The sequence below is a fragment of the Thunnus thynnus genome, chromosome 10 (genome assembly GCF_963924715.1).
Source record: "Thunnus thynnus chromosome 10, fThuThy2.1, whole genome shotgun sequence".
Classification (NCBI taxonomy): Eukaryota; Metazoa; Chordata; class Actinopteri; order Scombriformes; family Scombridae; genus Thunnus; species Thunnus thynnus.
Window position 1 is genome coordinate 7,081,696 of NC_089526.1, and position 25,585 is coordinate 7,107,280.

Genomic DNA, 25,585 nt, shown 5'->3' on the forward strand with positions numbered 1-25,585 from the left:
AATGCACACACACTTACATTGTGGGCTTACAGATGTAAATGCAGGAGCAAGACACACACACACACACACACACAGACACACACACAATGGACACAAGCATGATAAAATCAAACAATGAGTAAATTAGAAAATGCATGCATGATGAAGATAATTCTTTTTTTTTTTTCCTGATGTTAAAAATCTATTGTAGGAAACATTCATGTACAACGTGTTGTCAGAAGGATCACCATGGAGAGACGTTTCTCCCTTCATATATACTGTAATATGTTCTTCATTTGAGACTATTTCATTTCATTTAACACTCTCTGAAACTTGAAATTCTCCCGTCTAATTTCAGACTTTGGCATGGAGGGAGGGGGGTAGAAAAAAAAAAGGGCGATGTATATTCTGCACTTTTCATACACCTGTCAATACAGTTACAGCTGAAAATACATGTTTAAATAGCACAAATACATTTAGACACTGTGAGGGCGAAAATAAAAGCTATATCCCCCCCCCCACCAACACCACCACCCCCCCGTTATCTGTCACTGTCCTCTGCGCCTCGGCTGATTCTGCTTCAGGCTGTGTTCTTAAAGATGTCCAAGAAGAGAGAAAGCAAAAAAAATCATATTATTCTGCGCTCCACGTAATTTTTTTGGAAAATTTGCATTCTTTAAGCGCATATTTAATTTATTTTTTGTCTTCTTTTTTTTTTTTTTTTTTTGGATAGGCCTGCGGTATGATTCTTAAATGTGATGGAGAAGCTTGTGTGCGCTTGTGTGTGTGTGTGAATGTGTATGATGGCCGGAGTTTAACTAAGTTGCAAGAGGTAAAAAAAAAAAAAAAAGCAACAGCTTGCATTGATGAAACAGAAGTACGTCTGGTTCAATAATGATGCATTAAAAATGTTCACTTCAGAATAGTCAGAATAATAATTATTTCCCACTAAAAGCCTTGTTTAAATTGGCGAAATTAATTGAAAAAACAGCTTTCGGCAAACACAGCAAGAGAACAGACTGCAGTATTAGCCTCCCTTTTAATAAGCATTGTTCAAACTTCATTATTCTTGTAAACTTTTTTTTATTTATTTATTTATTTTTTATTTTGCATACACTCTGGCTTTCAAACAAATCAACCCATCTGCTTTAATGAACGGCTCTTTTATGTCGATAAGAGCATCTGATGTATAGCAGACTATACCGGGACTATATGGTTTCATATTCCGCTCAGGTATGCGGGGAGGAAAGCTGGCAGTTTGCCCTCCGCTGTTAAAACAACAGGCTTTGACTCTATACGGAGCAAAACGCACCGCCGCTGCGCGCAATCGACTATTTACCAGACTTTTCCCCCCTTCATCTTCTTCTTCTTGACATGCAAACATGTGGCGTGTAAATATGAAAATGAATGAGTGTGAGAGCTCTGCTGGCAGTGACTTCTCTCTCTCTCTCTCTCTCTCTCTCTCTCTGCCTCTCACTCTCTCTCTCTCTGCCTCTCACTCTCTCTCTCTCTCTCTCTCTCTCTCTCTCTCTCTGCCTCTCTCTCTCTCTCTCTCTTTCTCTTTCTCTCTCTCTCTCTCTGTGTCCCCGGAGAGCAGCGCGTCGGAGAGGAGCGGCTGTAAAAACCAAAGTGGGGCAATGAGACAAGCTGCGCCACAGCTGGCAAATCATCGATTTGAGCATCAGAAACGGGGAGGGGCGGTTCGTTTACCTGCCACCCTCTCAAAGCAGCCCTCCTCACATGCCGCTACTCTCCTCTCCTCTACTTCACCCCCGCTGCCCGCAGCGCACGGTTGCTCACATTTCTGCGCTCCATCCGCCGTGTGCGCTCCCCAACTTCAACCTCCGCCAGTGCGGTTTCGAGCACACGACTCCCCCCCTCCTCAACCGTAGGACTTTTGACTTTTTAAAACATTTTTTTTTTCCTCCCACAGAGCAGTTGCCTATTTTTGGATCTCTCGTCGTGGAGCAGTGACAAGAGGTTGCTCAACTTTTGATGGAAAACAAGAGGTCGGGCGACTGCTGACTTTAAAGGTACGGTCTCACTGTTTATCCTCAGCGATCTGTCTGTGCTGTCACTCTTCTCACACGCCTCTTTTTTTTTTTCTTTTTTTTTTTTTCTTTTTTTAAAAAAAGCTTATCTTTTAAATCACATTTCTTTACTGCATGTCTCATAAAAGTAAGGTGCCTCTCCTTTTAGAATTACAAGGATAAATTACTGGCGTCTAAATAAATTAAAGGCAATATACAGACCTATCTTCCAAATCACTTAAAACCCACACAGACCAAAAGTGGCTGCAAGGATTTAATATTTCATAAAGATAAAAAAAATACAGATTATGAATGTCATTCTTAATGGTAAATATAAATGTACTTTTTTTTTGCCATTTAATTTTAAATGTGCAGAAAGTCATTTCTGCACGAATAAGCAAAGCACTCGTGATATTCGCGGGGTTAAGTACATCCATCTCCTCTAATTCATTTAACAACTTATTCAGCGCGCAGCGGAGGAGCAAGAAGTGATGCTGCCATCGCTGCTCCTGTTGACCTGATGACTTTAGGAACCAGGGATTTTTATTTTTTGGTAAATAAAGTCAGATTTTTAGTTTTTATTTCAAATTACACGTATTTCACGTCCGGGTTTAGTTTATATTTAAAGCAGGCATTTAGTTTCTTTTTAAAAAAAACTCATTATGATGAAAGTGAATCGTGTGTGCGTTGACAAATCACGTTTGTTATCAAAGCGCTGACATGTCTATTAGAAATGCTGGAGCTATTCCAACTGCCCATCTACTTTTAATACTTTTTATTAGGCCATTAGAGCCACTTCATTTATTCTCACCATACACTTACTATTTAATTACGTGTCAACTTCCTTCAACACTTTTACTGCTGTAGCATGAAACACTTTGTGTAACTAGCAGAAACATACTGACTGAGCCAAACATAAAAACAAAACAAAACACACACACACACACACACACACAAAAAAAACACTCACAGGGAAACAAACAGTTAATGGATTTATTGCTCACTCTCTGGATGACTTGGTGTGAGGCAGTCAGATAGATGTGATGATACAGAGACGGTGTAGTAATGCAGTTTGGTTTGCCTTGTGGCTTTTGTCACAGTGCTGATAAAGTAATTTCAGGTACAACTAGACCCAACGTGTGTATGTCTGTCTGTCTGTGTGTGTGTGTGTGTAAGTTTGAGAGATATAGAGACACACACACACACAGAGAGAGAGAGAGAGAGAGCAGTTATGAGAAGATGTGTTGCCATCTTAAAACTGCGTGGGCACTGATGTTCTGTGGTTTACAGGTTTTTAAAGGTTTCCTCTAGAAAATAGCTGACATTTCGCACACCAGCATGGTCACTGGCTTTTACTGTGATGTTCAAGATTAGTTATATATGTAAGTATCAGCACAAACACACTCATGTAAGACAGACAACAGTTTGTATTGTGGGTATATAACCTGTCATAAAGATGAAACTTCACAAATTTTAACCGTGACGGACTGTGAAAATGAGTATAAACAGCAGAGTAGATCACAATAATAAAAAAAAATCTGCCTTGTATTAAATAAGAAACTTGATCAGATAGTTAAAGGGCAGTCGTTCTGAAATTATCTTCAGTGTCACCAGTTGTTTATCGCCTTGTTGTTGTCGTCAGGTCGTGTTCCTCGCCTTTCGCTCACATGAGATTACGAGGTCAAGCATGGCACCTCTCGCATGGGAACAAAACAGGTTATGGCACAGCACCGGTGATTCTTCTCCTTTTATCTTTGCAGATCTGTGGCAGTTCAAGGTGCTGTGGCTTATCTGGTCAGTGCCTTTGACAGCAATGACACACAGCCCTTTTCCTGTCTCGGTCTGCCATGTGTCACTTCTTGTAAAAGTCCTCAGACAAGACGAAAGCCTCAACGGCAGCTTGTGAACGTTGAAACAGAACTTCTCGGTTTTACTCTTAAGCTGTGAGCCTTCATTTTTTTTTTTTTTTTTTTTTACAGCCAGTCCTTTTTATCAGTTTGTGGTTGTGAAAGTGGCACATTAAAAAAAAAAAAAAAAAACACATGCTCGCGTATACATATCCATCGCGGCGTGTCAATTTGCCTGGCGAAAATTTTCTACACATAAACTTGTTTGGCAGGAATGATAAGAATCAAGAGTGTGAGGACGGTAGCGACGCTGTGTGTGTGTGTGTGTGACTGCCAGGTCACACAGATCCAGCAGTAAAGCCTAAACATCTGTCGCAGCTTATTAGTATGTAATTAATTCCTTTGAATGCGTTCTGTTGTGTTCACAGCTCTTACAATAACCTTACTGTGATTTACAATTAGGAGGAGATCTGGGAAAACACCTAAGTGTTTCCACCTTTCTACCTTTCTGCCTCTAACTTACAGGTTTAACCTTGTTATACTCAGATTTTTTTCCCCCCCTGAGAGCTTAGTTTTGTTTTCATTACATCTAACCGAAACTAGTGCACGCAGCATTTACTGGTTTACTGTACTCTAGTAGTGTAAGAGCAGGAAATCAGCTTGTAGTGTGTCACAAACAAAGACCTCTTGCTGTCTCTTTTTTTTTTTTTTCTTTTTAAAGCCCAGTGACACTTTTGGCATCACGACTCCTTTAATTGTCAGGTTTGCCGGAGGGTACGTTCCACGAAAAAACTGTAGAAACCGGAGGAACAGCGATTTCTGTCTGTCACCGGTTAAACCTTATACCTCTGCAGACAGTGTAGACCAGTTTAGTTAAGTACAGGGGAGCTCTCACTCAGTGTCAGGTTTAACAGACGCCCAAGAGCAGGTTGTCAGATGAGAGAGCGAGATGGCAAAGTTTGTCTTGTGACCCTGAGAGACCAATTAGTCGGCACATTGGAGAGCATAGGTTGTGATTTTGGTTGTTGTTGTTGTTGTTGTTTTTTGCTGTGAAATGATATTAAGAATGCTTCGTCACTTTTCTTTAAAATTGAATTATGCTTTTGAATCATCAGTTTTATCGCTCTTAGTAGAATAAAAAAACGTCCAGGGAAAGATGTTGTCTCTTCTTTAAAATAAAAAAAAAAGAAAGAAACCTCTGTATGTTTGCAACCATCTCAGTTTTGTTTTGTGTGTTAGGGTTGTGTTCAGGATTCTCCGATTATTAAAACCCCTAACTGTTGAGTATTTACTGGGAGTTTAGAGCTGGGCTGTGCCTCACTTTGCTGAGACTGATATCTCGGCTAAAACCATTAATCGTCTTTCTTTACCACCTCGATAATTATCGCTGTAGCAAAATAACAGCTCAGCAAACAGTGAAATTATACCTGTGGTAGGGAGCAGAGTAAATACCTGTTTAGCTGCCAGCAAATGTATTTATTAGACTGCCGCCAGTAAATAAGAGGCCTGTCTCGTTTTTTAATGTGTGGCTCTTTGGGGATTCCACCCCTCCACACCCCGCCATCTCTACCTCTGTATGAAATAGCTCTGTTATGATTGCTAATAGAGGAGAAAGATAACAATGATTCCCAGCGTTTTTTTTTTTCTTTTTGATGACATGTTGCAACTAGTTTGGGAAAAAAGAAAAGGTTGGTGTGTTAATAGGGAATGCTGCATTCCAGGGCTCAAAAATGTAAGAAAGGCCCCCCCCACCCCCCCACCCCACCTCCACCACCCCCCCTCCCTCCCTCCCTCCCTCTCCGACAGTTACAGACATACCACCCTGGGTGAATACTTAGTGTGTGATTCGGGAGTTAGAGCTCATTTTGTCATTATCTGGAAAGTTCTTTATATTATAAAAAAAGAGAGAGAGAGAGACTGGTTAGTAGAGGGTGGGGGGGGTGGGGGGTGGGGGTGCGGGGGGGTTATGTTGTCCCAGCATGTTCGACTGCATTTATTCTGGCATATGCTTTGCATACTGTTGATCCAGATTCCTTGGCTTAGTGATAAAAGCGTCACATTGTTTTTGGGTCCCTCACAATCAGCCCTGTTCACCGAATGGGTTGGCGTGTTCTCCCCAGGAGATAAAAGACCCAAAGTCCGTCATGTCGGTTTTGTCACGCTTTAACAAAATGACATCCCTCCTATGTTAGTTGTTTATTTTTTTTTTTTGTTATTTAGCGTGCTTCATGCTACCGTGGAAAATATCATTTAAAGAAAGCATGTAAGTTTTCACGATTCAAATCACATTATTACAGATCTCAATGTATGTTTTTTTTTTTTTTTTTAATTTCTCGAGAGGAAAAAAAAAAAAAAAAAAAAAAAACTCATTGTCTTTTATTCCGATGCTTGTCTTTATCCGATCTGTGTAGGTTTTTCTGAATGCTTTGTTCAGGGAAAAAAAAAAAAGAGAGAGCGATTTAGAGGAAAGCGCATCCCGCTAAGATCAGGTTGTTAATACCCACCCACATACTCCAATGAAACAATTTCAACACATACTGTATTCTCTCTCTCTCTCTCTCTGTCTCTCTCTCTCTCTCACACACACACACACACACACACACCCTTGCCTTATCAACTGTTTTGTTCGTCAGTGGATGGATGATGCATCCTTTGACAAGGGATTAAATGTGCAAAGAAAAAAAAAAATGTAGATAATGAACCACATTCTCAAGTCTGCACCTCTTATTTAATACTTCTGCATAAGCCTCGATATTAAGCGCCGTTTTTCCCCGCATGCTTATATTCCAGCATCACTTCTCGCACACTGAGGCGAGTAACACCATCCCATCGCCTGCCTTCATTTCCTTAACACTCTCAAGAACTCCCCACAAGGCCGGGGTACTGTGCCCTTCACCGTCTCTCTCTCTCCCCCCACCCCCACCCCCCCACTTCAGGAAAAACCCAGCAGGACATGGCAACCTTTCTCACCCCTTCAGTCTGTCCTCTCTCTCTCTCTCTCTCTCAGTGCCACAACGTGGAAAAAGCCGTCTTCAGTATCTCTTACACACACACAAACACCCCTGTCTTTCTAACTCTATTAATTGTTTATTTGTTGCAATCCACGAGGCAGAGATTAGAGTTTGATTAGTCGGTCATGTGATGACCCGGGTTCCAGCGAGTAGTGACAGAAAAGTCATTTCTTTAAAAAAAAAAACGGCCTTGCCTCTGATACCCGTTGATTGTTCTATGTCTAATTGGCTTTTTTAATTTGATAAAGGCAAAGAGAGCGAGAGAAGGAGGAAGTGAAAAAACAAGGCAGGGATACAGTTTCGAATCTTTAAAACAGATTCCTGTGAGGAAGCTTGCCGCTGGCTTGAACTGGCCTCGCGTCGCTCGGCGGTAGAATAACCATAGTCGACGTCGACCTTATGACACCGACGCTGACTGTAAAGTCAAGGTGCAGATTAAGGGCCCCGGACCCTGAAGGCAGAGGTGTTGTTCGACACTACGTCAAAGCAACACCGTTGCTTAGCAGATGTACATGCGTCTGTGTGTGTGGCGTGCATCTGCTTGTGCGTGGGAGTTGCATTGTGTACAGTGCACACCACACGTCTAAAGGCTGCGTCTCGAGAGTGGAGAGTTACGATGTGAGAACAAGGGGTGTCGGTGGAGCCGTGGTTGTCGTTCAGACATATCGCCGGAGGAGGGAAAAAAAAATCAAAAAAAAAAACCCTTCCACTGTAGCGCAGTAGAGACTCGTTGAGGCCAACTGGCGTTAGGCCTTCCTGTCAGCAGACCTGAGGTGGAGACCACTCGCTCCGCTTCTATTTCTGTCGACTTCATGTGATTATAAAACAATTAAGCACTTAGGAGCCGACTCTCAGTTCATTACATTCCCCTTGTTCCTTCTTTCTCTCTTTCCTCCCTCCTCCCACACCGAAACGCGGACATATGAGAAATGTAGAAATCACCTTATTTCACTAGTAATTGAAAGCCACACTCGCTGTATGAGAGGCTAATGGAAAACATGAAACTAATTTGATTTGGAGGATATGTTCATTATGGAATATTCAGTCTATCTGTGCTTACCTCGTAACAACTGATTAAGCAATTTTTCATGGTCCTCAGATGTCTTAGGGGGGAAACATTAATAAACCACCTAGACCCTGAACTCAGTAAGAAGTGATTCTAACCCGGCCTGTGGTTGTAAATGTGTGCATGTTAACAGTCCTGCAGGGAAATCAATCACGTCACACGTAAACAATCAATGGTATTTCTGAGAAGACGAGCGAAGTGGGAACTTAGCCGACGAAATGATGACGCATTACACTCGTTCCCATCGTCTCAGTGTCTCAGATTTCCAGTTCCGTACAGTATTTTGGAGAAGTGGCCTTCATGTTACGTTCATGTGTAGGTTTCACACATTTTTGAAACCCACGCTATGCCCACGTAACGTCCTACAAATGCCAAAACAATTTCTTTGTTCCAAAAGTCAAGTCTCGCTTTGATGTGAATCCATTCATGATAAAAAAAAATGAAGCCGGTAATTGTTAATAAATAAAATACCATCTACTCCAGCACCAATACAACCCTTTTGTTTAGATAGGAGATTAATTTCATTTTTGTCACTTTTATTACTCATTTAACTGCTTAATGGTTTTGCACGGCATCTACTGTACACCCCCCCTCCACCTCCCTGTGTTTTCCTTTTTTCACTGTACATGACATCTTATGTCTCACAGAGGTTCATCTGTGCACCCACACTGATGCAGGCATGTTTTGACACGTTCCCCCGACAGATTATTAAATCCTTCACTGCCTTTAATAATACTATTATGTTTATGTGTGTGTTTTTTTATTGTGGGAGACACTTTGCAGAAAGCTCAAAGTCGAACCAGTGACAGCGCTTTACCCCCCCATTGCTGTTTGTGTTAGCTCAGACTGGATGCGCAGACTAATTTGTATTAGTAATCCAAATAATCGTATTAATGCCCATTAGAAGCATCACAAGTGGCGAGCATGAAGACATCACAACACCTACGTACAGTAAGTGATGGCGCCGGCTTCGCCTGACACAGTAAATAAAGACGCATCTGCATGCTGAGCCAACTATTATACGTTTTCTTATTCATTTTCAGTCTTTTTTACCCCTTTGTGTGTTGATTATTAGTGTCTTTTTTAATAAGACAAGCATAATATATATTTCCTCTTGAGACATAAATGTGGTTTAAAAAAGGAGGAGGCCAGATCTGATAGTTTTGATAAGACAGTACAGTACCTGTGGTGATACGCACACTGAAGATGAAATGTATCTGCGGTGTAATGCTATGACTCCTGACATTTAAATATGAGGTGTCTTTTGTTGCAATTTAGCATTTGGTCTGTCATGTTTCTCATGTCATTTTTCATGTTTTCTTTACAAATGTAGCCAACAGGCACAAAATCCTGCCTGAACAATTACACTTGTGTACATGCATAGCTCACCACGTACTGTATCTCCCCGACACAAAGCCGCACTGGCTTGTAAAAACCCACCTTGAACAGAGCTAAATCTGTATTCAGCACATGATTATAACAGCACACAGCTAGTATTTTTAAAACAAGCTTTCTGTGTTTCAAAACCCATTTTTCCCTCTTTTCTGTGTGATACAAAACGGTATATGTTAATTGATAATCAGCAGTGTTGATTCAGTGGTGCATTCAGTGCAAATCTGTGCCCTTCTGGATGTCAGAGGGTTTTCACAGCCACGTCGGTGCCAACCTAGCTGGCAGTGCCGGCACCTGTTGGCGGTGCCAAGGCCTGGCAGGGGTTATCGATGCTCTCTGATGGTGCCCGACAATCACAGTGGAAATGACTGCGGCTGCTTGCGTCATGCCAGATAGAAAAGAGCATTTTGCCGACAATGGCTCGCTTTCACCGTCACTCCTGTTTTCCGAATGCTGCTAACTGTGGCCAAGGGAAAAAAAAAAAAAAAAACACAAAGAGAGAAACAGGAGCTGTAGCAAACATCATGTACAACATGTCAACGTGGAAAACATGTCAACATGCACAATGTTGTGCCGTGATGCCGTGCAGGTGTAGGTGATGCAAAATGATCTGCTGAAGAGAAGGTTTGGGTGTTGGGGAGGAAGGGGGGGGGGGGGGGGGGTGGGGGGGGGCTGCAGCCTGTCGGTGCAATTCATGTTACTACATATCACAGTGACACCAGTGAACCTGACCAGTAGTCACGTTGTGCAAAATGAAACACTTTCTGAAATGATGCACCTTTATTACAGAGAGAGAAGAAAACAATACTTGATTTTCATCATTTATTCTGAAAAGAATAATAATAAAAAATATGTGGACATACCAATTTCATCCTCTTTAATGTGCCTCTCATGTAGCTCAAGATAGACACTATCTTCAATATGATTCATTTGTCAATTTTACTTTCATGTCTTGAGTGACTTTGTGAAAATCTTTGTCACATTTTTCAGACTGTGAATAATATCTCACATTGAAATGAACCTCTGAAAATATTGTAATTACTCCACAGTTCGGGTCCTTTATTCAGACACATAGCGGAGCCATTTAACCACACAGCACACCGCAGCTGTGTTTAGTACACAATGTTGGCAGCTCACTGAAACCCCGAGAATTGTTAAGATGAGAATTGATCATTGAATCTAAGCGGTAGCCTCTGCTCAAGACCTTAAACATCTTTATCTTATGCAATAGTTTCAACAACTCTTACATTTCCTGTAAAAAACCACAGACACGGGACCCTTTTAAATGCAGCCGCCCCCCCCTCTTAAAACTTACGCCTCATGCTAACTAAGTGTCAATACTTCAAGACATCTCTCCATCTCAGGTCTGTAAGGTGAGTTTCGCATTGTGTTTTTCCGTTAAAAGCTTCTCCGCTGGCCTTCTGTGGTGAATTTCCAATGCTGCCTTTTCAGCCATGAATATATTTTGAAATGAGCAAACTTTTGACCTCACATGGGTGGGTGGAACAATGATTTGGTTTCACAACTGGGGGTTCATTGAAGTGTAACTGTAATGATTCTACTGCATGGTGATACAACACACCATCACTTATTCGGTGCTCGGCTTTTCATCTCTTTCAATTTCAGCCTTATTTTAAAGGACCTTGATCTTTTTTTTTTTCTCTAAAGCTCAGCTTGTAAACAGCTTCTGTACATTTGAATGATTTTCTTCTTAGTTGTTTCATAGAGTTTCTTCGACTGCTGTCACCTGTTTGGTGGTTACTTTTGAAAAGCTAACGTCTGTGGTTTGCACTGTTTATGAAACAACTTGATGTACTATTACTATATTTATGCTAAGAGGAAGTTTATGAGTCCTGCAAATATTTATTAGTAAGCAGATAGTGTTATGTAACATCTCACATGCACCTGACCTCTACGGTCGGTTCGCAACCTCTGGCTTTGTCGCCGTCATAGGTGTACACACTTCCTGTTTTCTGTTGGTTTCCTGTTTTTGTTCTTTCACAACCTGGACAGACATGCTAGTCAGTTCATCATTGTGTGATTTAGATATTGGTCTGATGACGCTGAGCAGAACGCTCCACCTGTTACAGTATGTACTTCTGTTGTCAACAGAGCAAAATGAATGAATGAACACTTGGTTTTAACTTTAAGTATGCTTTTATCCTACACAGTATTTGTATTAATATCACTATATTTCATGTGTGCGTTAAAGCATTTCCTCTGTGCATCAACACTGAACTTTGCCTCTCTCTCACACACACACAGATACTTTGGCTCCTCATATCGAGAGCCGAATGCATCTGCACCTTACACTACTAGACAGCAATGGTGCATTTACTGTCACCTATGTTGACCAGATATTAGTTTGGCCTTTGTTCATAAAGCCAAAGGGAAACAGGTATTATTAGGCCACCTTAAGGTTAGGTAAAAACACCGTATCAGGCTTTTATTGACAATATCAACAGAGATTACCTTGTCTGATATTTTTGCAGTTTGCCCTGGAACAACAAAGCAGCAGGGAGAGGTTCATGAAATAATTACAAGATAACAACAATAGCTCACACGTCAACTTGAGAAAAACCTTCCAGCTTGCTATTGTTTGCAGAGGCTGTGTCGTTCTCCAGCCTCCCGAATATCCCTCCTTTTCCTTTCTTTCCTCCTTTCATTCCTTCCACCACTCTGACAGTTCAGGGTTTTGTTGACTGTATCAACAAGAGATTAGCTCGTCTAATATTTTGGCATAATCTACTTTGACATAATACAGTATGACCTGCTACAGAGGTAACATTTGTGAAATAATAGCAGAATAACATTGCGATAGCTGAATGTTAAGATGAGAAATGTCAAGTTGTCTTTGCGTTGTTTGTTTATTTGCGAGAACATAGTTGTTTATTGAACAACAACCCTCAAATATGTAGGGATGTAATGGAAGGTCACCCCATGAATGTTTTATATGGATCTTGAACTATGTTTTTAGTTATTTAATATGCACACATCACCCCTCTGGTCTATTAAACTGATCTAAAATATCATTTCATACCATCTGTTAATAGAAAATAACATAAATCAGCGCCTCCCTGAAAATGCAATACATATTTTTGTTTGTTTGGTGATCCTTTTATGCCATATATGTTTTTGTACCATTTTTAAAGTCCAAAAAAGTAGATATTAGCCTAAGAAATCATTCTAACTTCATACTGACTAACAAATCAGCAACCTACAACTTGGGATGAAGCTCATTTCAGCCACTATAAGTGTGCAGGATACAGCCTTCTTACTTTTTGAGGTGGTCATACATATTTATTAGTGTAAATAACATAACATAGTCTGTTAAAGTTGCAAGATGTAAATGAATACATCTTTAAACATATAAATATGATGTGTTTGAATTATTGTTTAAGAATGAACATTAACTGGGAGTCATGTGGTGTTAAATTTGATTAAAGCTATCACTCCTTGAGCTTAAAGAGATGTTATTTCTGATATCAATTCATAGCATATATAGTAAAAAAGTAAGTCTATAACTATAATTTGAGACATATTCTACAAAAGAAAAATAGAACAAATAAAACAATGTCATGAGTGAAATGATGAACTCAAACTGTGTAGAAACAGTAATACCATGACTGAAAACATGCATTTTTTTAAGCTAATAGAACAAAACCAAATTAATTGCACATGCAAAAATTCCTATTTTTAAACAAACAGATGTAAGTTATTGGAGGTTTTAAAATGAGTGTTTTGGGACATATAAAAGTTTTTTTTTCTGTAAACACAGAATGTATTTTTAGGTTTCTTTATTATTTATTGTCATGTTTATCTCAGGATGACCACCCACTCACTGTAGATCAAATAGTTCACCTTACCTTTATGCTATTTTAGACCACATCACTGCATAGTGCAGCATTTTGTGAAATAAAAACTATATATTGAGCAAAAGTAAAAAATAAAAAATGGACAAAAAACACACACATCATGAATGAATGTTTTTAGTTTTTTTTTTTTTTTTTTACTGTGTGTGCGCGCGTGCATCTGTGTGTGTTAAATGCAGGACCGCCTCACTCTAATCAAGCTGATTAAAAATTCCTGCGCGCACAGCCGGAAATCGCAACACCGTCCCCCTCTGTTGTGTGTGTGTGTGTATGTGCAGCCTGTTCTTGTATGTGTGTGTGCATGTGTGTGTGCGTGCATGTGTGTTTATGTGTGTGTCTGTGTGTGTGTGTGTGGTTTCTCTCCCAGTCCACTTTCTCCACTTTATTTGTCTCCGCCAGGACTTTTCGGCCTGAGATGCGGAGGAATCATTTGGTTTTTATGAGGGGGATTATTTCTCTTTTTCTCCCTCTCTCTCTCCCCCTCTTTTTCTCTCTCTCTCTCTCTCACACACACACACACATACACACACATACATCACCCTCCTTTCTTTCTATTTTTTTCCCCCTAAAATGTTTTACCCCCTCTACCACGCCATTTGAAATGAGGAGGAGAAAGGGAGAGCACAGGCAGCGGCAGCACCAGCGAGGAGTGGAGAGAGAGAGAGAGAGAGAGTGAGAGAGAGCGAGAGAGGGAGAGAGAGAGAGAGAGAGGAGGGGGGGGAGTGATGAGTCAATACAACTAATAATTTAATGGGGACAGAGAGGGAGAGACGGGGTGAGAGGGGGAGAGACAGAGAGGGAGATAGAAAGAAAGAGGAGCTCCGTCCGGACGCCAATCCCCAACCAGCAGGACACCTCCTACTATCGCAGGCAGCTCTCTTATGCATCCACAGCAAGCCTTATTTATCCTCGACATCGGGAAAGTAAACCGCACTTTTTGACCCCCCCTCTCCCCTCCTTCTCCTTGTTTTATTTAGCGAACCTGTTTCGACTGTCCGCATATCGTCTCCACATCGCCTCCGACGCGATAGCGAGATCACACTGTCGGTTATTATTTTTCCTCTCTCTCCTTCTCTCTCTCTCTCTCTCTCTCCTATCTCTCTCTCTCTCTCTCTTTCTCAGTCAGTCTCTGCCGGTAGTCAAATCTAGCTAAGCCGACGTTAAGCCATTTTTGTGTACGTTTATTCCCCTCCGTGAACATACACAACGGGGGTTTTATTGGGTCTCGGCGGCGGTTATTATTATTACAACTGTGTCCGAGGTGCTTTGGTTTATACTGGCGACTGCTAACTGTACTGTACGGCTGCCTGCCTGCCGATATTTGGATGTTGTGGTGCGAACTAAAGCAGAAGTCGCCCTCACTTGTAACCGATGGACGCGGCTAACCGTCCACTTTTTGCTAAATGTCGCCGGTTCTAACGGTTCTAACGGCTGCCGTTTTCTTCCTCCAGTTGGACGGAATTAGCTAACGTTAGGGGCTACACGGACACACACACACAGACACACACATACACACACACATACATAACCGCTTACCAATGTTCGCCTATCACGGTCCATCTCGACCTCATCGCCTCTTCCATAGACCCGGGGTGTTGTTTTTTCGCACCGTCTGCCAGTCATCTGCGAAGAAGAGCAGAAGAAGGCGTCTTTTTAAAAACTGATTTTTTTTTTTTTTAATAACCGTTTTTTTTTCTGTCATGCACACGTAGAGAGAGACAGAGAGAGAGTGAGTGTGTGTGTGTGTGTGTCAGAGAGAGAGAAAGAAAGAGAGATAACAAGAGAGGAAGAGTTGTTTTGCGGGTTTTTTCTTTTCTTTTCTTTTCTTTTTTTTTTGTGTCTCTTTTTCTACCCTGGCCAAACTTGAAGAAGACGCGTTTTCCAGGTGGTGTTGTATGCTCTCCAGTGCTGAAGTGCTGCTTTTCAGGTTGGTTTTCCACTCAACTTGTCCTCTCTTAACTCCCCCCCCCCTCTTCCTCTCCTCCCTCCTTTAGGGCTTTATGTGTCCATTTGAACTATTGCTCCTGTTTTCTGTGTTTTAAGGTCATTTAAAAATCCTGACCTGGATCTGGACTTTATCCGGGTCTGGATTCCTTTGGCCCCCTATTTGTGGGGAATTAGTTGCCTCATTGCATGTTATGAATGGAGGAGTTCATGATCTTTTGCGTGGGGGTAGGATGATTTTGCCCTTGTCACTCTTTGACAACAGCATTCCTGTTCGGCACAGTGAATAAAACCTGCATGTAATGTCACCCGTAATGACTTTTCCGTTGCAGTTTTTAAAAAAAATCATGTTATTAATCAAATCAAAGCTTTAAAGTTTACTCCGGGAGCTAAAATAAGCTTTTTGTTGGCGGCTTCAGCCTCAGTCAGTGGTTTTGTATCTGTGCACCTGTGGGAAAAGAATCTCCATCTTTCGTTTCTATCTGTCTATCCTCCCCTTCTGTTTTCTTTTCTTCCCCCACTAACTTTTTTATGACTACCCTCATGAGTCAGCAACTGTCTTGGAAGTTTCCTAAAGCTACCTTTTTCCACCCATTCCAAAGTTGTAAACTTGCCATGAATATCTCTCTGCACTTGCAAAATCTAAATATAAAGTTCACACCTATAAAAGTTATGCTAGCGATAGTGTGAGTGATTTTATACGTGTGTGTGTGTGTGTGTGTGTGTCTGTCAAAGCAAAATTACGTAGTGGCCTTTCGCCTGCCTTCCCCTTCCGAGCTGCATCATGAATGTGAAGCCACACGAAGTGACTCAGAAAACGAATTATGTTAGTTTCCTCGTCTCTGCGTGCACCGCTGCAGAACCTTATACCTTGAACTGCACTGTACTCATTCAAGTGGAATCTCCCAGCAAATTAATGTGTTTGCACTAAAAACCGAGGCTTGTTTGCCCCCTCTCGCATGGGAATCTCTAGCGGGACACCCATACATAATACATGCGTTGAAAAATGGGAACATTACAGCGGCACGAAAACGTCACCGTGGCCCAAGTCGTCATAACTGAGGCGAATTGACAGTTATTGCCGTAATGGGTCTGTTCTCAGAGGTCTCAATTACTTAAAGCACATTTTTTTTTTGCTCTATAAAAATGTCCCTTCACGTCTTCGCATGTCAGTGATATCAACACAAAAGATTTCGTGTTCATTGCTACTCTCGTATCACGTTTCACTTTCTCATTCTTGTGCTTCTTTTATGCCTCGCGCATACCTCGGCTGACAGCTGAATTATTCTGTTTTTTTTTGTCTCCCCAGGTGATAGTGAGCAGAGGTGCTGAGAATGATGGAACATCTCAGCGAGGCGTGTTTGGGCAAGGAGAACTCTGAGCTGGTCAACAGCATGGCAGAGGGCAAGGCCCCGCCGGCCAAGCTGCCCCGACTGGAGCAGAACGGAAGCCCCCTGGGCCGGGCCAGGCTGGGCAGCACCGGGGCCAAGCTAGCCGGGGTCCCGTACAAACCTACCGGGCACCTGCTGAAGACCTGCCACAAGAGAGGTAAGAGGGAGAGAGAGAGTGTGTGTCTGTACTGAGATGATAAGTTGATTAATCTATTAGTCAATCAGTTTAGTCATTTATTAAGCAAATATGCCAAAAATGTACTGCTTCCAGCATCTCAAAGGTGAGGATTTATTGATTTTATCTGTTTCATATCTTTGTAAACTTAGTATCTTTTGGTTTTTGGACTGTTTATTGGAAAAAATTTGCATTTTAATGTAAAGATCTGGTTCTGGGAAATTGTGACAGACCTTTTTCACTATTTTTCACATCTTACAGACTAAACATTTCATAGATTAATCAAAATAATAACCCACAGATTAGTGGTTAAAGAAATGAATCGTTAATTGCGGCTCTAGTCGATACACAACTGATTATAAAACAGTTATAGTTGAAACAACTTTGTGCGTGTGTGTGTGTGTTTTCCAGAATAATAAACCACGTAAATAGTGGAAAGCTATTTAAATGCAGTTTAAATACCCCCCCCCCCCTCCCCTTCCCACACACACACATACACCTTCCACCCACTACCACCCCCTGCGTGCTCTTCAAAACTCTTAAACCTTTTTTACAATGCTTCTTTAGTCATCTCAGCAGACACACCGACTGCACACACTCCTACTTATTTGCCCAGACAATAGCTAATAGAAGAGCACTGTGAGAATTATCCCTGTGTCGTGCTGCATAGCGCTGTGTCACTGCTCTTCTCTCCAAACCGCAGTCCTCCTGCTCCGACATTTGTTTATTAAGGGAAAGTTTGGGTCCTTTAAGAGCCATTGCCGTTCGAAGGGAGCCTTTACTTTGGGATTATGACATAGCTTTTTAATAAAAACTGGTGTCGTCTAGTGAAAAACACGGCGGGCGAAGCTATCCAAAAACATGAACCTTTTTTATAGTTATGCTTTTTTTTTTTTCAGTGGGTTTGAAATGAGTTTGAAAACCTGTAGGTTCGGAGTTGTAATAGCACTTGGCTGCTAAAACTCATCTGTTTGTTTGTTTGGCTGGTTTGGTTTTCTTTGGGGCAAGAGGGACTCAGGAACTCTTGGAATGTAGCTGTGTGAGTGTCCTCGGTTGGGCCGTTTCTCTTATTTGCTCCTTTAATCTACGCGTGGCGCTCCAGCTGAGAGAGCCTAATTTTTCACCTTCATCATCTCTGCTTCTCTTGGCCTCCTACGACGTCTGTTCCTCCGAAGCCTCCTCATCGCTCTCACCCTCCCCTCGCGCTCAGTTCCTTCCCGAGTAAAGGGTGAAGTTGCCGAGGGAGGCGGGCGGTCCGCCGCGGAGGCTTCGCAGAGGGCCCACAGTGGGCATTGTGTCCGAGCCCGAAACAATATTTACCGCAGCCCTCTCTGGGCTCCCTGGAAACAAAGCCAGTATTGATCCCCCAAATGAACCTACACAGCAGTCTTTATTGTTAGATCTTTATCTATTAAAATCGGGGGAGGAGAAAAGCAGCTCTTTCAGCACATTCCCTGGCATCTGTTGGCTTATTGATTGTTTTGCCAGAGCTGTGTGCATCTTCTGGAATGCCTGGGATTGGAAAATATTAGAATGTGAATCATTTATATCACCAAGGACAATAAATATACAGAAATTTGTCCAGGTGACAGTAGTGTGGACACATTCAGAGTGAGTAGGGCAACAGGGCACCTCATAAACGGTGGAGGATTTACTGTGTACACTAAGCTACTGTATAGATTATTCACCAACACTTTGACCAATTTTTGATTCTCTACAGTTGTCATTCAGACTGAGATTTCAAAAGGCCAAGTTGTCTGCATGTGCTTTTAACTTCCTTAAATTTCAGGGATGTTATTTTAGCAAAAAATGGCATATTGGGTGATATTTGCACAGTGGCTCCCTTGAACATTTCAGCAGTCAGCAAGGATTGCTCATTCCACCTAACAGCAGAGCCACTGTTGACACAGACTAGTAAACCTCAGGGCGCAGGGGTGGCTCGGGATTTGAAGCGCTGCATCATGGGAGGATGATTTTGGGTTGGCAGGCAGAAGGAAAAGTCTAAGGTGATCCCAGCACCTTGACAGTGAATAAACTGTTTATTGTGCCAAAAGAAGACATACGAGTCGAAGGATTTCTGCGGCTGCTTCATGTTTGCTCACACTGAGTTAAAGGTGATAATTCTATCTATAATATGTATATTTGTTTATTAAACATGCACAACTCATACCAGTCATTGCAGGCCAAAGTGCAACATTTCAATAACGTTATGTGATTATATTAAAACCTGGAATAAAAAAAACACAAGACTGCAGGAAAGAAACCTTCAAAAATTAATAAAAAAAACTTCTTAAAATAGAATTAAAGATTACAGAAACCATCTTTGAGAAAACTCAACAGGAAGATCAGGAAAATTACGAGACTAAAGAAAGCATTTCTAAATAAGAAAAGAGGTAAAACATGCAGTCTGTGAAATTATTGTGCACTCAAGGAGTGTTTGATTCCTCATGTTGATGTGAGAGTTTGGCGCTGAGGCAGAGAGGTGAGGCTCTAGACGGAAACTGCCCCATAAAAGATGAAAAATATCTCTGTGGTCCGAACACATCCTTTAGTCGGTTTCTTTTCAGAACTTCCACTCAGCTGCAATGTAGTCACTCGCTCATATTCCCTTGACACTCAACCTCGGTGTAATTTAATCATCTGCGCTAAATATTAATCCCGTCCCTCCACAAACACACAATACTGAAGGTCAAAGTTTGCGCGTGAAGAAACGTGAACCCTCTCAGTCCTCACCGTGCCGCGTGCCTCTGTGTCTCCCGTGTCCTCAGGCAACATGCTGCCCGTGTTCTGTGTGGTCGAACACTACGAGAATCCCATGGATTTCGACAGCAAGGAGGAGCACGCCGAGTTCGTCCTGGTGCGTAAGGACATGCTCTTCAATCAGCTCATCGAGATGGCCCTGCTGTCACTGGGCTACTCCCACAGCTCGGCGGCCCAGGCCAAAGGTAAGCGCCGCTGATGTCACTCATCGACTCCCGTCATCGTATCTCCACTTTCTCCTTGTCTTGCTTTATCCCTCTAATACTCATTAACATCCTCTCTACAGCGTTTTCTGACATGCTGTTACTTGTACACACACACTCAGACACACACACACACACACACTCTAACACATACACACACACTCTGTGACCATAATAGCCTACCGCCAGCAGATCAGAAGCCACAGTAACACATCCTGACACTGATCCCAGACAGGAGATGCTCAAGTCACACACACATACACACACACACTCATAGTCACACACACATTCCCACACAGATGCGTGCTTGTTCACACACACACACACACAGTCTATATGCACAGGCTTACCCGCTAAAATGTTTATATGCTAATTCACATAGTGTGCATTTAAGCAAGTGACACACACAAATACACACCTTTACTGTATATTTATACACGCATACACTCAAGTGACTCAAACGGGGGGGGGGGGGGGGGGGGAGGGGCAGGCGGAGGAAAGGGTCTGCTAATTGCACTTGAGCACACGCAGGCCGAGGGTGGCTGTTTCAAGGTGCCTCTTAGCATGCTCTTTTATTATAGCCTGTCCATCATACACACACACACACACACACGTACACACACACACACATCCTAGTCCACCTTTCCCACAGGCAGTCTCCCTCTTCACTTCCTGCTGTGTGGGCTGACGCTTTTTTTTTTTTTTTTTAAGATGGTCTCAGGGAAAAATTCCCACAAGGTTGTTGTGATTTCAGTAACAAATACAGTGTATGAAGAGTGTTTATAGCACCTAAATGCTTATGTTTTATTCTTCTGAAATAAACGTATGCTGTATAGTTTTGCGCTGATGTACTCTTTTCTTTTTTTTATCTTTGCACATGTGTCCATCGGTGTGCTTTTGTGTGTCCGTATTTGTCATTATTTCCATGTGTGTGTGTGTCCATGCTTTCTCACGGTTATGTGTGTGTGTGTGTGTGTGTGTGTGTTTGTGCATATGTACACGTTGGATCATCCAGGTATGATTCAGGTGGGGAAGTGGAACCCCGTCCCACTGTCATATGTGACAGACGCACCGGATGCCACAGTAGCCGACATGCTGCAGGATGTCTACCATGTGGTCACGCTTAAGATCCAGCTGCACAGGTTAGAAACACGTACACACACACACACACACACACACACACACACACACACACACACACACGCATGAGTATTGGATTACTTCAATACATAAAGAGGCACAGTTTTGTCTATAATTTTTTGCTTCCAACTTTCACACACACAGCACGTCCTGTTTGTCCAGGGGCAGGTGCCAATCTGGTGATGCCCACTGCATGTTTGATACAGAGAATAGTATTATTACTCACACAGACACACATAGACACAACAGACTGTCCTTTCCCCGGAAATGGGAAAAACCCATTTGAACACTGAAAGCTTCCACGCCCAATGGTACCAAAGAATCACAGATTAGTCAATTTGCCAATTAACCGTTAACCACTAACACTTTGCGTCACGCTGCGATGAGTGATCAAGTAGATTTATCTCTTAAAGTAAGCAAACGCAGGATTACCACTGCTCTACATTTAAAGTGATGTTAACTAGGGATTTTTGCATTGGAGATTGGTAAAACTTAAATGAAATATGATGATAAAGTAGCAGTTTTTGACCCAAGAACTACTTTCACTCTTTTCATTAAAAAAAAAAAAAGACTGTGGTGGGCAACTGGAGACTGCAGGGCTAAAAATGACTCTGCTGCAGATGAATACATGGCTGTTCACCTGAAATAGTTCCATAAATACACCTGGCTGCACCGGCTATTTTAAGTGAAATATATTCTGAATCTACATAGCATATAATAAAGAACACGCACAAGCTAAAACCCTCTTAGACTGAATACTGCTAGCTGTCTTCTTCTGCCATCAGTCACCATATTGTATGCTAAATGCTACTCTGTAGGTGTGAGGTTTTGACGTATTTATACGCACAGCAAGAGCATACAAGCATTTATAGACATGGATGCAAACGAGCTCATAGACACAAAGACACACACACATACACACACACACAAACAACCGAGTGGCGCTGGTGTGGAGGCTTGTGCCAGCTGCACGCTAACCCAGTGTTCTGCAACCCTCTGGAGAGCTGTTCCTACTCTTTTTCTACCTCGCTCTGCCTCTTCCTTCTCTCTCCCCTCTCCTTCTGTCTCTCCCCACCACCCCACCACCAACACCACCACCACCACCGCCACCACCCACCTTCACCGACAAAGCACTCACACACACACACACACACACACACACAGACTGATGTGAACACGTCGACCAGTCAGAATACAGAAGGTTGTGTTTATTTCCGGCGTGCTAGCCCTGAATGCATGGATAGCTGTCTCTCTCCACTACCTCTCTCTGTCTCTCCCTCCTTCCCTCCTCTTGTTCACTTCCTTCTCCCCAGAGGCCTTCTAGCTGCTGGAGCAGTTTAAGGTGTTCTGGAAAATCCATTGTTTGTGTGTGTGAGCGTGTGTGTGTGTGTGTGTGTGTGTAAGGCTGTGTGTTTTCCTACAAGCAGATGTTAGCCTCGACCGTTGCACGCATCCTTTTCTATTCCAGTCTACTGTTATCGCCATGCTCGTAACGTTTCCAACACACCAATTGACAGATTTATGGACACACACACACACACACACACACACATACACACACAATGTCTCATGCACTCGTACACTCATCACCCTTCACTCTATCTCCCATCTCTCCCACTTGTCAAGTGTCAAGGCAGGTTTAATGAAAAGTAATTCAGCGATACGTGCAACGCCAAACACGTCGAACATATGTTTTGCACACACCAAGTGTTTATCCAGAGCAAACCGGGCAGTTCAGTCGCTCTACATCTCCCACCCAGCATGTAAAGATATTTCTCATTTTCAAAACCCCCAGAAACCAGAGAGTTTCTGATGTACAACTGAATCCCCACATCTCACAGCTCTAGCAGCCGCTAACGGCAAAGCCAATCTATTTGATATATAAATCTATTTTGATTTTGCTGCATATTGTTGTCAGTATTGTTGTTTTTTGTATTTGTTTCCCCCCTTCTTCTTCTTCTTCTCTCCCCTGCCCCGCCATCCCCTCAACCCCCCGCCCCGACTGCCGCAGAAATCTAGCCAGTAACACCTTAAATTGTTTCGCCAAGCACAATGAGCCAGGAAGGTAGAAGTAACACGAAATAATAGTCGCCACATGCAGCTGATGTATAATTCATGCATCAATCCAGCAGATGTGTTGTATAAAGTAATTAACTAATCAGAACAATCAGGAGAGAGAGAAAGAGAGAGAGAAAGAGAGAGAGAGGGAGAATATGAAAGAGGGAGAGGGAGTGAGGCAGCCAGAGAGAGAGAGAGAGAGAGAGAGACAGAGCAATCTCCAGATGCATCTGCTTGATGCGCCAAATGAAATCTGTCTGTCTTGGAGGGGCGCTTGCAGCAGAAAAAACGAGCGGGGGCCCGTGTGTGTTCAGCTCTCTTCCTCTCTGGTTTCCTCTCTCTGTGTTTACCTCTCAGCCTATCTGATTTTATGACCCCTGATTTTATATATTTATATATATATATATTAATAGAACATATATGGGCTGTTGGTCAGACAAAAACAAGCAATCTGAAGATGTTATTTTGGACTCTGGTAACTGTTTGTTTCCACCATTTTTTTGACATTTTATGGACTAAATGATTAATTGACTAATACAACTAATAAACGAAATGATAATAAATGTAATTGTTAGCTCTGTTGCAGCTCTGAGTCAAAAGCTTTTTTTTGAAATCAATAATGTTGGATTAGGAAGTCTCGCAGCTTGTTAAGGTTGCTGCAAGATAACTCGCTCAGCGGCTACTCACACGTATGCCTCGATAGTCATTGGGGTCATTTTTATTTCCAGATTTAAAGATTGGTGTTATTATCCCTTTGCTCCAGATACCAGGGAAATGTCCAACACTTAGATAAAGATTAAATAGTTTTGATATTGTGTTGCTGAATTTGTAGCTTGTTTACTTTATCATTTCATTCAAGATACCATCAGGGCTGCTAGCTTTCCTTTCTATCTCTGTCTCTTCTCCATCTGAATTGTTTCTCATGCTCTCCCCTCCCCCCCTCTCTCTCCCCCCCTGCATCCCTATCTGTTCCCTCCCCCTCCTCCTTCTCCCCCTTTCCTCTCCCTATCTCCCCATCCTTATCCTCCCTATCCCTCTCTCCCCCCCCCTCCACCCCCCATATGTCTCCTCTCTCTCTCTCTCCACAGTTGTCCTAAGCTGGAAGACCTGCCGCCCGAGCAATGGAGCCACTCTACAGTAAGAAACGCCCTCAAGGAGTTACTCAAAGACATGAATCAGAGCTCTCTGGCTAAAGAATGTCCCTTGTCACAGGTGCTGAAGCCCAGTCTGCTTATTCAAAAAAAACAAAAAACAAACAAAAAAAAAACAAGAAAAAAGCCCCCCCACCCCCCTGCTACCATACTACACAACAAAACAAACACCACTATCTCCATCACCTCCGTCTTTTTATCCTTTACTTATCAAATGCCCTGAGTTTGATCAAGTGGGAAAGAGAATCGGCATAGAAAATTAAAATCAATGGCTATTGTTATTTGTTCTGCGATTATTTTTTTTGTTTTTTTTTTTACCGCCCCCGACACAAAAACACACACACACACACACACACGGTACGCAGAGACTTGTATGCAACGGCAGCCAAAAAAGCAGAGGTGTTGTTGAACGTATGGTTATTGTTAGATAAACATTGGCCCAAGCCCAGAACAATCTGGATTGTTTTTGTTCTTCTCCTCATTTAGTTGATTCTCAACATTTCAGCACATCAGGCTGCAGATATGTTCGTTCGCATGTTAGGTGTTATATTCTGTGTTTTTTTTTTTTTTTTTGTCAACCGGGAGGTTGGAGAGAAAGCACTGGTGCAGATATTGTATTAACAGGCGCCGTAGTCAGTATATCATGGAGGCAGCTCTGGAGTGAATGGAATGAAATGGCAGTATATCTCTCACAGGGGCCGATAATGTGTGTGTGTGTGTGTGTGTTACAGTGCAAGGAGATATGTATGCTTGTGTGTGTATATTTGCCTGAGTAGGTTAGTGAAATGTATATCAATGCAGAGGAACGCGCATGTGAAAATTTTATTTGTGTTTTGCATGTCTGTGTGTTTAAATCCGAGAGTGTGCGTAGTTTCAGTATGAAGCCAGCTCCCCTCCTAGGCCACCGTATGGTCACCTGGAGACCCTCATTTGCACCGCGTGTGTGTGCGTATGTGCGTGTCTGTGAGCTGCTGCTTTACCAGCGTGTGTGTTTGTGTGTTTAGCCGGGCATGAGCAGTGCGCTGATGATGTAAAGAGTCCCTGGGTGGCATTCAGGTGGAGCCCAGCCCGGTCTGGTAATCACCCTGTTTACGGTCCATATGTGAAGACGGCTCAGAAGAGAGCACACACTAGCTCAGAGGATCTCACACACAGGCACACGCATTCTTCCTCAGACACACATTTGCTATTTTCACGTACACACTAGTCTCAAATTAAACCGAAGATTGTTTTAGCTTTCCAGTGGGGATGAAAGGAGGTCAGGAAAATATCTAGAACTGAATCTGTTTCTCTCTTTCTGTATTTTAACAGCCAATTTGGTCTTAAAATCAGTTCCAAATGACATTAAATGGATCTTAAAACATATTACATTTACTGACAAAGGCAGACAATCCAGTCAGCCTTCACAGATTCAAATGGTAACTGCATGGCTAGCTCTTTTTATTTCTTATTTCCACTTCCATCCTTTATCTTCTGTTGTAATTGTGCATCCCTATAAACTCTACATTTGAAACTACAGTTTTACTACAGCGTTTAAAAAACATTTTGATTGTTGCTGATACAAAA

The 25,585-nt window shown here is 42.2% G+C and overlaps 1 protein-coding gene across 8 annotated transcripts in view; it reads left to right on the forward strand.

The window, feature by feature from the left end:
- Positions 1–1,524: 1,524 nt before the first annotated feature.
- Positions 1,525–25,585, forward strand: part of satb1b (SATB homeobox 1b) — a 65,658-nt gene continuing 41,597 nt past the window's right edge. For 2 of the 8 annotated variants that reach the window (XM_067600671.1, XM_067600673.1), the window contains exons 1-5: positions 1,527–2,012; positions 16,451–16,689; positions 19,476–19,652; positions 20,686–20,812; positions 23,957–24,080. In XM_067600671.1, the coding sequence (XP_067456772.1) occupies positions 16,476–16,689; positions 19,476–19,652; positions 20,686–20,812; positions 23,957–24,080 (642 nt within the window). In that variant the 5' untranslated portion in view covers positions 1,527–2,012; positions 16,451–16,475. Of the gene's footprint in view, positions 2,013–10,642; positions 10,699–13,323; positions 15,125–16,450; positions 16,690–19,475; positions 19,653–20,685; positions 20,813–23,956; positions 24,081–25,585 lie in introns of those variants that run through there. The other 6 variants (XM_067600674.1, XM_067600675.1, XM_067600672.1 and 3 more) reach the window with 6 other exon arrangements.